We start from the raw sequence: 13,749 nt of genomic DNA, 5'->3' as shown, positions 1-13,749 counted from the left end.
ACTGGGAGGCTCGCGGCTGGATTTCCCTTTGTAATCCGTGATAGTTTGAAAGCCCCGCCACATCTGACATGCCCTCCGAGTTGGCATAGTAGGATTAGGTATTAGTCCTGTATTGATGCTTTGCCTGTTTGAAGTCTTAGAGGTTGTAGCGGGATTTATTATATGCATCCGGATTAGTTTCCCGCATTTTGAAAGTGGCAGCTCTAGCCTTTAGCTCAGTGCAGATGTTGCCTATAATTCATGGCTTCTGGTTGGGACATGTACATACGTAGGGCTGTGGCAGTCATGACATTTTGTTAGCTGGTTATTTTCATGCAAATGATTGCTGGTCTCACAGTAATTGACTGTTATTTAACATAAACACGCTTAGCATCTCCATGAATACAAGCCTCTGAAAAAAATATGAAACAAGCTTGGGCTCCATTCCTCGTCTCAGGTTGCACAGCTGTTCACTCAAGTGATCATATTTTAATTGACTATTCTCAACTTAATCTCGTCTTTACTAGTATGTACAATTTGTTCCGATTTAGAATGGCCCATTATCAAATGGGTAGGAACAGGGGCAGGGGGAAAAAGACGTCATCCCTATGCACTCTAATAGCAGTGTGGCCTCAGTTTGTTTTTCAATCCTGCCAGGCAGGCTATTCCAGTTTTATAGTGGAGCATGTGCTTAATTTTAGCTGCTGAGAAATAAATATAGTAGCACCTGGAATCCTCCTCTTTTCAGTGGCAACCATCAAAACTCTGCTTTCAAACAGGATTGCAGGTAGAAATGTCTGAGCTTATAAAGGACACAAAGTTTAGACACACCTACTCATTCCAGGGTTTCTTTATTTGTACTATTTACTACATGGTAGAATAATAGAAGACATCAAAACATCACATATGGAATCATGTAGTAACCAAAAAAGTGTTAAACAAATTAAAAAATATATATTTTATATGAGATACTTCAAAGTAGCCACCCTTTGCCTTGATGAAAGCTTTGCACACTTGGCATTCATGAGGAGTCACCAGGAATGCATGTCAATTAACAGATGGCCCTTGTTCATTTGTGTCATTTTTCCACTCAATGCGTTTGAGCCAATCAGTTGTGTTGTGACAAAGTAGGGGGTTATACAGAAGATGGTATTTTACCAAATAGGGCTAAGTCCATATTATGGCAAGAAAAGCTCAAACAAGCAAAGAGAAAAAACAGTTCATCATTACTTTAAGACATGAAGGTCAGTCCTATAGGCCTATGCGTATACATAAGCTCTAATATGCATAGGTTACATTTTTAGCATCACCTTAGAAAGAGCTGTCCTTTTTCTTTGGCTTTGAAACATCCACAACGACCATGTTTTCCACTCAGTTTCAACTTTTTGATCGATCACAGTGAGATGAGTTTTAAAAGCATGATATTGTTATGATAAGTGTTGGATGTCATTTTCAATTGCATTGATGTCAGAGTGGTTAGAGGGACAATAGATTAATTAATGAAGCCGGTGATTGATGTGGTAAACTCCTTAATGTTATCGCAATAATCCCAGAACATTTTCCTGTCTGTACTAGCGATACAGTCCTGTAGCTTAGAAGGAGCAGTGTGTGCGCGTGACTGGGACACTGGATTCTCTGAATAACACACACTGGGGGAAGGAAAGGCTGGACTCTGACAAACTCTCTCACACACAGCCGTGACGCTCCGAGCTGGGGTGGAAGCGTGTGAACGGGAAATGAGCGTCTGTCTTTCCCAGAGACGCTGTCGGAGAAGCCGGAACGCCGGACGGATAGGCAGGGCTCACACAGCCCAGACACTGAGAGGTTGCCAGCAACATCTCCAGGAAGAGGGACACCAAGCATCCTGTAGCCCTAGAACACTGTGTGTGTGTGTATGTGTGTGTGTGTGTGTGTGTGTGTGTCAGCGGCTGCCCTGCTGCTGAAGAGAGAGAGAAAGCAAGAGAGGAGCTTTGGCCGAGGCTACTGTAGATTGTGAGGATGAAGGCCTTTTTAATTGAAGTAAAATTAAAGTTAGAGAGTATGCCTATTGGGAAAAGCTTACAAGGCATGTCTCCAAACTGTGACCATGTAGCCACATTTTGCAACCCTTAGACTTGGTTGTGAGTTAAGAAATGTATTGGTCACGTCAGTACGGGCTGCACATTCATTCACCTCCGGAGCCTGCTGGTTTTCTGTTTGACTTGATAATTATTTGTAACCACCTGGTGTCCCAGGTCTAAATCAGTCCTTGATTAGAGGGGAACAATGGAACTGGCTTCGAGGTCCAGAGTTGAGTTTGAAGGCTATATCCATTATCCTCATGAATCCTGTAATGAAAGTGTCTGTTTGCCTCAGCTTTCTGAAGGTATACTTTTAATGTCTCAGCTCTCAATTCTAAACTCAACAGCAACTATTTTACAAAGATATTTGATCTGGCTTTCAGATATGGAGTGCGCGAAAAGCACATTGGCCATTGCGAGTGCATAGGCCTCATTGAACAGTAAGCTACAACTAGAAATGAAATTAACTTCTAGATTAATAGAGGGCTACTATGAGCGGTATTATATTTAGAGTTAGCAATCTAGCTAATGTGTTTTGAGTTTCCACTTACTCAGGTGGTGAATTAGCCCCCAAATACAGTTCTTTCGGAAAGTATTCAGACCCCTTGATTTTTACAGCCTTCTTTTAAAATGGTTTCTCCAATTCTTCTCTGCAGATCCAACTCCTGTCCGGTTGGATGGGGAGTGTTGCTGCACAGATATTTTCAGGCCTCTCCAGAGATGTTCGATCAGGTTCAAGTCCAGGCTTTGGCTGGGCCACTCAAGGACATTCAGAGACTTGTCCCGAAACCAATCCTGCTTTGTTTTGGCTGAGTGCTTCGGGTCTTTGTCCTGTTGGAAGGTGAACCTTCACCCCAGTCTGAGGACCTGAGCACTCTGGAGCAGGTTTTCATCAAGGATCTCTCTGTACTTTGCTCCGTTCCTCTTTCCCTCGATCCTGACTAGTCTCCCAGTCCCTGCCGCTGAAAAACAGCCCCACAGCATGATGCTGCCACCACCATGCTTCCCCGTAGGGATGGTGTCAGGTTTCCTCCAGACTTGACACTTGGCATTCAGGCCAAAGAGCTCATTCTTGGTTTCATAAGACCTTCCTAGAGGCAGCTCTAGGAAGAATCTTGGTAGTTTCAAACTTCTCCCATTTAATAATGATGGAGGCCACTGTGTTCTTGGGGCCCTTCAATGCTCCAGAAATGTTTTGGTACCCTTCCCCAGATCTGTACCTCGGCACAAACCTGTCTCGAGCTCTACATACAATTCCTTCAACCTCATGGCTTGGTTTTTGCGCCGACATGTACTGTCAAAATGTGGGATCTTATATAGTCAGGTATGTGCCTTTTCAAATAATGTCAAATCAATTGAATTTACCACAGGTGAACTCAAACCAAGTCATAGAAACATCTCAAGGATGATCAATGGAAACAGGATGCACCTTAACAATTTCAAGTCTCATAGCAAAGGATCTGAATACTTACGTAAATAAGGTATTTCTGTTATTTATTTATTTTATTAATTTGCAAAAATTTCTAAAAACCTGTTTTCGCTTTGTCATTATGGGGTATTGTGTGTAGATTGAAGAGGATTAAAAAAATAAAACATTTAACCCATTTTAGAATAAGGCTATAACAAAATGTGAAAAAAGGGAAGGGGTATGAATACTTTGAATGCACTGTTTATTAGCCTATGATATTAGAACACATAAAGATGCAGGCAAATGCATATATTTTTTTTGTTGACAATTCTGGAGCCATATTTAACAATAGCATATTTGTCTACCCAAAATGCATGAGAATCACTGGATTAAGTTGCACATTAAAATATTTTGAATCACAACATCACAAGATTATGAAATAACTTATTTAGTACCATCTCAGTAGACTAAATACACTTTTTATAAAGCATTGTGAATACCTTGATAGGCCTACAATTTCTTTCTACTGCATGATTCCCCCCCCCCCCCAAAAAAAAATGGTACGACCAAATCATGGGCTGGTGCCCCCAACTGAAAAACTTAGTGGCACAAGTCTGTTAGTCTGGAGCCCTGCTACAAGGGGAATGGCCTCCGTGTGGAGGAGTTGAACTATTGTAGTGGACAAGGATGAGAACAATGGTGCGGCCAAATGCATGCTACTTTGCACCTCGCCGTTTTTATTTATTTATTATCATTCGTTTTATGATTATTATTGTTGTGTCATTGTTATTATTGTAGGCCTTTTTATTAATGTAAACCAGTTCTTTAAATATGCAAAGCATGTCTTGTTTCATTCTGTTGAGACATTTTAGGTTTTAACTGTAATGTTGTGTTTTCCGCAATTTAATATCCTGCTCATATTTTCCCTATAAACAATGGCTTGACTTACTTTCGATATTACCTTAATAAAAGTTTAGAAACATTTGTGAAGGTTTGGTGTGATGTGGCTATTAGCCTACTATACTGCAGGCCTATGATATGAAAGTTGTACCCACTGGTGCTCCAACTGACTCCGACAGCTGAACTTGAGATGAGGAAGGATGTTTCAGGCCTACCAGAGTTACTCCTGTAATCTAACGCTTATCTTCATAACAAATTCTAATAGAACATTTATGAATGAACCTTCTATAAAATCTGTCTGACAGACGCAGCAGCCTGTCTGACATGAAAAGATGCATGTCAGTGACGTATCATGCCACCGGCATATCTCTCTCTCTCTCTCTGAGGCTAGGACTAAGCTTCTCTTTCTTTCCAATTATCTTTTAAATATTAATATCATACAATGGACGCTTAAGCCTATAGGCCAATGCATGCAATGCCGTTATGCAATTGGTGCTCAAATCTCCAACAGCTGAACCGTGAGGTGGACAATGTGTTTTAGGAATGTAAAAACCAATAAAATAGGCTATACATTTTTGCATATGCTACAGATCAAAACACAAGGAATAGTGTTTTTGTAATTAGATATAGGCTCTTTAAGGACACAAATGTGGCTCATTTGGCCAATATCCCTGGTTTATTGATGGAGCTGACCGCGTGGGAGGATGGCCTAATGGGTTACGTACCCAATACATATGGATGTATTTCTCAAATGTCAGATCAATTGAAATCTTTCCAGTCACCTCTCTGGCGCCAAATGGGTGGGTGTGTGTGTGTGTGTGTGTGTGTGTGTGTGTGTGAGATTAATGACCATCATACCAGAATGAATAACACACACACACAAGTATGATAACCCAGAGTGAACTGTTGAGTAACATAAGAAAGGCAGGTCTACGGCCAAACACAACATTATGCCAGGACATTACAGTCCAGTCAGCTGATTCAGAAACAGACACGCACTCGCACTCAAAAGTCACTCAGTCTGCGTGTGTGTGTGTGTGTGTGTGTGTGTGCTTACATGGTTGTCTGTGGTGTGTATGAGGCTGAGGATGGGAGAGCCAGTGGGGGTGCAGAGTTCAGGGAAGGGGTTGATGATGGCAGGGAGAGAGGAGGGACGACACTGCTGCTGCTCCTCCTGGAGCCTCCTGTAGAGGGAGACAGAGTTGCACAAAAATAAAAAAGACACCTCAATCACAGATTTACATTTACTTAAAGAAAGATAGAGATACTGTGTGTGAGTGCACGTGTGTGTGTGAGAGAGAGAGACATAGTTACCTAAAGGCGTTGATGTGTACGGGCTGGGAGCGACACAGCCTCTCTTGGGGGCAGGAGGGGGGAATAGGGGGCGTAGGGCGCTGGGAGCGAGAGCCGCGCCGATGAGGAGCGTGCCCGTGATGAGGGGTGTGCACGTGGCTGTTGTGCAGCAGCGGGGCAGTCTCTGTGTGGGTATTGCAGCTGGAGTAGAGACTCTCCAGAGAGGAGTTCATGTCATTCACCAACGCCTCCAGATCCACATCATCTACACAGAGAGACAGAGCGACAAGGAGAGAGACAGACAGACAGACGTAAAGACGGGAGGGAGGTGGGGAGAGGGAGAGAAAGAGGGAGAGAGATAGAGGTGTATTTAAAACACAGCAAAAAGGAGACACATGCAGCAAAATTTGCTCTTACCAATAGATGTCACTGTAGACTAGAGATAACTAGGAAGCTGTCCTGAGCACAGAGATTGCTACTCCCAAATCCCCGTTATTCGCATGAAGACGGAGATACAGGGGGTGCAGATCCGGGTGCCTTGCGAGAATTTGTCAGCGAGTGAGTACCCGCCTTTACCATGCGCTCTATTGGCCAATGTGCAATCACTAGAGAATAAACGGGATGAGCTCCGTTCCAGACTATCCTACCAGCAGGACATTAAAAACTGTCATATCTTATGTTTCACCGAGTCGTGGTTGAACGACGACATGGATATACAGTTAGCTGTGTTTTCCGTGCATCGGCAGGACAGAACAGCTGCATCCGGTAAGACGAGGGTTGGTGGTTTGTGTCTATTTGTCAATAACAGCTGGTGCACAATGTCTAATATTAAGGAAGTCTTGAGGTCTGTCTCGCCTGAGGTAGAGTACCTCATGATAAACTGTAAACCACACTATCTATTTTTCGAAGCGGTCTATTTACCACCACAAACCGATGCTGGCACTAAAACCGCACTCAACAAGATGTATAAGGCCATAAGCAAACAAGAAAATGCTCATCCAGAAGCGGCGCTCCTAGTGGCCCGGGGACTTTAATGCAGTCAAACTTAATTCCGTTTTACCTCATTTCTAGCAGAATGTTAAATGTGTAACCAGAGGAAAAAAAACAACAACAAAAATTTGGCAAATCTGACCATAATTCTATCCTCCTGATTCCTTCATACAAGCAAAAATTGAAGCAGGAAGTATCAGTGACTCGCTCAATACGGAAGTGGTCAGATGATGCGGATGCTACAGGACTGTTTTGCTAGCACAGACTGGAATATGCTTCTGGGTTCATTAAATGGCATTGAGGAGTTTACTGACGGGCCACCCCCCATGTGGTATGGGTAAGCAACAACATCTGCCACGCTGATCCTCAACACAGGGGCCCCTCAGGGGTGCGTGCTTAGTTCCCACGCCGACTGCGTGGCCAGCACAACTCCAACACCATCATTAAGTTTGCTGACGACACAATAGTGGTAGGCCTGATCACCTACAACGATGAGACGGCCCATAGGAAGGAGGTCAGAGACCTGGCAGTGTGGTGCCAGGACAACAACCTCACCCTCAATGTGAGCAAGAGAAAAAAGAGACGATTGTGGACTACAGGAAAAGGAGGGCCAAACACACCTCCATTCCCATCAATGGGGCTGTAGTGGAGCAGGGTCGAGAGTTTCAAGTTCCTCAAGCTACAGTAGACTAGAGATAGTTAGGATGCTGTCCAGAGCAGAGAGAGAGCTACTGTATGTCAGAGGGACATCTAAGAAACCATTGGAATATAACGGAAGACTCCAGCCTTCCACTATAATGTTTCCTCTACCATGTTCTAAGGTGTCCCTAGGCTCTGAGTGTGTGTGCATGTGTAGGCCTGAGTCTGCTGACTCTGGAGCACTGGGAACACGGTCACTGCCTCGCATATGTTAAATCTAGAAAGTGGGACACCAAAACCACACACATAAAGGCTTAGATCAGTTGGAGACAAGAAATGGGTCCCCCTACCATACATATTTAGGGTCTGACCGTTTGTTCTCTAACCACACACCCTGGGGACAGTCTGGGATACAAGGCCATGTGATGCTGGGGTTCAACTATAGGACAGGGGTGACCAATGGGAGGAGAGGGAGAAAAAAAGAGAATGAACCTACATTACATAAAAAGAGAGGGGGTAAATATGGCTCTTAATATAGGGTGTTATGGTGTAATGAGACATTGACATGCTTTACATTCCTAATGAGCTCACACACACACACACACACACACAACTACGCAGGTAAGGTGATACAGCATCTAAACATAGTGGCCTGTTACAGAGACAGAGAAGTGAAACTAGAGCTGCTGTCTGACTGACTGGAACCATCATCCTCTACAGTCAACATGCTGAAGTCTATCATTCATCTACAGTCATACTTAAAAGGTTAAATTCAAATAAAAAAGCATACCGAAGTCTCTATCATCCCCTACAATCAACATGGGGTGGCAGGTAGCCTAGTGGTTAGAGCGTTGGGCCAGTAACCGAAAGGTTTCTGGATCGAATCCCCGATCTGACAAGGTAAAAATCTGTTGTTCGCCTCCCGGGTGGCGCAGTGGTCTAGGGCACTGCATCGCAGTGCTAACTGCGCCACCAGAGTCTCTGGGTTCGCGCCCAGGCTCTGTCGCAGCCGGCCGCGACCGGGAGGTCCGTGGGGCGACGCACAATTGGCATAGCGTCGTCCGGGGTAGGGAGGGTTTGGCAGGTAGGGATATCCTTGTCTCATCGTGCTCCAGCGACCCCTGTGGCGGGCCGGGCGCAGTGCGCGCCAACCAAGGGGGGCCAGGTACACGGTGTTTCCTCCGACACATTGGTGCGGCTGGCTTCCGGGTTGGAGGCGCGCTGTGTTAAGAAGCAGTACGGCTGGTTGGGTTGTGCTTCGGAGGACGCATGGCTTTCGACCTTCGTCTCTCCCGTGACCGTACGGGAGTTGTAGCGATGAGACAAGGTAGTAATTACTAGCGATTGGATACCACGAAAATTGGGGAGAAAATGGGATAAAAAATTTTAAAAAAAATTTAAAATAAAAAATAAAACAATCTGTTGTTCTGCCCCTGAACTCCAGTTGCTGTTCCCCCGGTAGGCTGTCATTGTAAATAAGAATTTGTTCTTAACTGACTTGCCTAGTTAAATAAAAGGTTACATTTAAAGTTTTAAAACATAATGACATTTTTATCATCCCCTACAGTCAACATACCAAAATCTCTGTCACTCTCTACAGTCAACATAACGAAGTCGATCATTCTCTACAGTTATCATACTGTCAAGTCACTAAACCAGCTAAATATGCCTCTAGACAAGTATATTGGTCTGCGGGAGCCCACACTGATCCAAATGAAGCATACATCGGTAAGAAAACTGATTCAAATGTTACGAATCGCAGGTTTACCAACGTTTTTACTCATAATTGTTTCTGCCTTACTCTGCAAATACCTCTAATTTGTTGTGACGGAATTGATGCGTCCTCTCCTTCATCCTATCAAACTTTTGTGCATGGAGCTGCATATGACATTGCTTTACAAGTCAGATAACAACTGTGTACACAGCGCGAGAGATGCAGCTGCACGAGCCAACGAGAGGTAGGCCTTCTCTATCCCTGTTCTAATATTGGTAGACTACATCTGCATGGCACCTTCAGCATTCAGATGCTTGTAAAATGGCTTTCGCAATATGAAATCATAGACTTCATTAACTCCTTACACTCGTGGGAATTGTCCTATACTGTATGGAATGGGCTAAATTGAAATGTTTCTTAAAGAAGAAATATGGAAAGTATATGCAATACCTGTAGCCATTAAAAAAGGGTCCAATTTGGAGATAATGGGAAAATTATTAGACAAAGGTGAGAACACAACAGTTCACCTGACACAAGACTGAATCCAAACATTAGAATGTTGATTTTACACTTACTGTACTTTTCGTTATATTTGTTGATAACGAAGTCTGAAAATACTCTGGATACATTCAGTAACAAAATTTGGGGTAGTTGCAACATAAGACAAAAAAAATGACAAGAGTTTGAGTGAGAGGTCTAACTGGTGTTTCCAAGTGGCCACACACCTCTCCAAAGTTTGCACAGTTCCTAAACAACTTCAATGCACTTTTATGACTCAAAGAAGAGTCTAGAACTAGAAGGTGATTTTTTGAGCTCTCCTAGCTGTGCCGTTGAGGAACTAGAGCAAGCACACTTGTAGTTGTGTTGTTTGGAACACAGCCCTGCATCTCCGCCTTTACACAATTACTGTTAAGCAATACAAAAACGGTCCATTATAAATCACAATCTGGGTCAGATGGGTATAATTTGAAAGCTTGTTCAAATTATAAAATATGATCTTAGGCTTTCACTAGGCAATTTAGAGAAGCAGATCGTAATTTTGGTGCAATAGAATGGAGTCATGAGTGCATTTCCTTCACACTACAACAAACATCGTCTCATTCTGTTCAGGAGGATCCAGAAAATAACGCCATGTCATCTTGTAACTGTACTTCAAATATAATGAACATAAATGTTAACACTGTATATGACATGAGTTTTATGATATGGAAATGTGAAGTGTACAGCATTCCAATTTAAGTGCTTATCAGAGTCCAAATCTGCCATTTTCAACATGTATATGGGTGCAAGTGCAAAGGGCTACATGAGGGACAACCAATGTCATTTTTTGGGTCATTGATACCAAATGCACTGTCGAAAATGTTGTTTTACCGGAGACGTACCGGGCTACCGGAGTGGACAACTCACATTTTGCTGATTGCACATCTAACTGCTGATTGGTGGTATTCGATTGCCAGGTCCACCGTACAAAATATTAGCTCTGCTTTAAACAGTCAGTGCATTTGATAATTTTTACATCAACAGGGTAAATGTGTAATTTCATAACAAGGACAGCAATAATGTTTGCGAACTGCACAGGTCAGGACGGGAGAAGAGAGCAGCTCTTGATCAAAACCATCTGCTTTTGAGATGGGGTGAAATCCAAAACTGTTATAATAATTAGCTATGTATGTCATAGCTAATTTCTAAAAGATAAATATTTACATATTACTAGCTCAAAAAAAAACATTTTAAATCTGCTATCTGACAAGTTAAATCAGTGGGTGATGAGTATTTCAGATAAAAGGTGGGGGGGGGCAGAAACAAATTCCGCTGATCCATTCCACTAATCAAATCGCACCGAATCGTTTCAAACAAAAAGTATTGTTACTGTATCATATTGGAGCACATGTATCTAGATGCGTATCGAATCGTGCTTGCAAGGAGATCTGCACATCCCCATAACCTAACATAATAAAGCCTGGCATGACAGCCTGGTGGCGTCGATAGATAGGGCAGCTCTACTTCTAGCTCCTAAGCAACTTCACAGTATTTTGTTTTTTTTGTGTGTGTTATTTCTTACATTAGTAGCCCAGGAAATTGTTGGTGTTATTACATACAGCCGGGAAGAACTTTCGGATATCAGAGCGGCAGTAACTCTCCAGCATTAGGACCGGGAATAGGACTTTCCCGAATTGGATCCTTTGTTCGTACTCCCCAGGGCAATTGAATGGATTCCAGAGGCTGATCCAAAACACCGCCGGCTGAGAAGAGGTGATCGGAGTGGACTTCTAGTCCGACTCAGGAAGCGCGCACACCACCCACCATTTCCAGAATATTACTCGCTAATGTTCACGGAAACATGGCTCTCTCGGGATATACTGTCTGAGACTGTACAGCTAGTTGGGTTCTCAGTAGATCGCCTAGACAGGAATAAAGAAATCTCTGGGAAGAAGGCAGGCAGGGGTGTAGGTTTCATGAATAACCACTCATGGTGTGATAGTGATAATATACAAAAACTCAATTCACCCGACCTAGAATACCTCAATCAAATGCTGATAATTATCTTCGGTTATAGTCACAACCGTGTATATTCCCTCTCAAGCCGATACCATGACGGCCCTCAAAAGAACTTCACTGGACTTTATGCAAACCACATAGTGAGGTAGCATTTATTGTAGCTGGGAATTTTAACAAAGCAAATTTGAGGAAAACACTACCAAAGTTCTTCCAACACATTGATGGTAGCACTCGCTCTGGGAAAACAGACCAACGCTACTCAGCTTTTCAAAGTGCCTATAAGGCCCTCCCTCGCCCTCCCGTTAGCAAATCTGATCATGACTCCATTTTGCTCCTCCCTTCCTATAGACAGAAACTGAAAAACAGGAAGTACCTGTGCTAAAAACTATTCAAAGCTGGTCTCACCAAATTGGAATCCACACTTCAAGATTGTTTCGATCACGTGGACTGGGATACGTTTAGGGTAGCCTCTAAGAATAACATCGACAAATACACGGATACGGTGACTGAGTTTATCAGGAAGTGTATAGGAGATGTTGTACCCACTGTGACTATTAAAACCTACCCTAACCAGAAACCGTGGATAGATGGCAGCATTCGCGCAAAACTGAAAGAGTGAACCACCACATTTAACTTCTCTAGGGTAGGGGGCAGCATTTGGAATTTTGGATGAAAAGCATGCCCAAATTAAAACTGCCAGCTACTCTTCCCCAGAAGACAAGGTATGCATATTATTAGTAGATTTGGATAGAAAACACTGAAGATTCTAAAACTGTTTGAATCATGTCTGTGAGTATAATAGAACTTATTTAGCAGGCGAAACCCCGAGGACAAACCATTCAGATTCTTTTTTTTTTTTTGAGGTCACTCTCTTTTCAAGAGTTTCATTGGGAAACCAGATTTCTAAGGGACCTGTTTGCAGTTCCTACCGTTTCCACTGGATGTCAACAGTCTTGAGAAATTGGTTGAGGTTGTTCCTTTGTGTAATGAAGAAGTACGGCCATCTTGAACGAGAGTCACTCGAGGTGTCCTGTTTGTTAGAGGCGCGAGACCAGAAAGCTAGCTATAGTTGGTTTTAATCCTGTATTGAACACAGATCCCGTCTTCAATTTTATCGATTATTAACGTAAAAAAAAAAACTAAAGTTGTATTACAAAAGTAGTTTGAAATTTTTTGGCAAAGTTTACAGGTAACCTTTGAGATATTTTGTAGTCACATTTGAGCAAGTTGGAACCGGTGTTTTTCTGGATCAAACGCGCCAAATAAATGGACATTTTGGATATATCGACGGAATTAATCGAACAAAAAGGACCATTTGTGATGTTTATGGGACATATTGGAGTGCCAACAACAGAAGCTCGTCAAAGGTAAGGCATGAATAATATTTTCTGCATTTTGTCGCGCCTGCAGGGTTGAAATATGCTTATCTCTCTTTGTTTACAATGATGCTATCCTCAGATAATAGCATCGTTTGCTTTCGCCGAAAAGCCCATTAGAATTCTGACATGTTGGCTGGATTCACAACCAGTGTAGCTTTAATTTGGTATCTTTCATGTGTGATTTAATGAAAGTTTGATTTTTATAGTAATTAATTTGAATTTGGCGCTCAGCATTTTCTCAGTGAGACAGTAGCGTCCCGCCTAAACTCAGATTTTTGGATATAAATATGAACTTTACCGAACATACATGTACTGTGTAACATGAAGTCCTATGAGTGTCATCTGATGAAGATCATCAAAGGTTAGTGATTCATTTTATCTCTATTTCTGCTTTTTGTTACTCCTCTCTTTGGCTGGAAAAATGGCTCTTTCTGTGACTTGGCTCATACCTAACATAATCGTTTGGTGTGATTTCGTCGTAAAACCTTTTTGAAATCGGACACTTTGGATGGATTTACAAGTGTATCTTTAAAATGGTGTAAAATACTTGTATGTTTGAGGAATTTAAATTATGGGATTTCTGTTGTTTTGAATTTGGCGCCCTGCAGTTCCACGAGGTGGGACGCTACCGTCCCACATACCCTAGAGAAGTTAACCATGGCAAGGTGACTGGGAATATGGACGAATACAAACAGTCTAGTTATTCCCTCCTTAACCTGTTTGGGCTACAGGGGCAGTATTGAGTAGCCTGGATAAAAGGTGCCCATTTCAAACGGCCTCGTACTCAATTCTTGCTCGTACAATATGCATACTATTATTACTATTGGATAGAAAACACTCTCTAGTTTCTAAAACCGTTTGAATTATATCTGTGAGTAAAACAGAACT

At 42.5% G+C, this 13,749-nt stretch overlaps 1 protein-coding gene across 3 annotated transcripts in view; it reads right to left on the bottom strand.

Annotated features, from left to right (window-relative positions):
- Positions 1 to 13,749, bottom strand: part of LOC129819851 (growth factor receptor-bound protein 10-like) — a 62,981-nt gene that overhangs the window by 33,534 nt on the left and 15,698 nt on the right. For all 3 annotated transcript variants that reach the window (XM_055876482.1, XM_055876481.1, XM_055876480.1), the window contains 2 exons: positions 5,662 to 5,905; positions 5,405 to 5,531 (listed from right to left, as the gene is read on the bottom strand). In XM_055876482.1, coding sequence (XP_055732457.1) covers positions 5,405 to 5,531; positions 5,662 to 5,905 — 371 coding nt within the window. The remainder of the gene's footprint in view (positions 1 to 5,404; positions 5,532 to 5,661; positions 5,906 to 13,749) is intronic.

The sequence above is a fragment of the Salvelinus fontinalis genome, chromosome 22 (genome assembly GCF_029448725.1).
Source record: "Salvelinus fontinalis isolate EN_2023a chromosome 22, ASM2944872v1, whole genome shotgun sequence".
Taxonomy (NCBI): Eukaryota; Metazoa; Chordata; class Actinopteri; order Salmoniformes; family Salmonidae; genus Salvelinus; species Salvelinus fontinalis.
The sequence above is the reverse complement of the archived record's forward strand: the minus strand, read 5'-3'. Positions and strand labels throughout refer to the sequence as shown.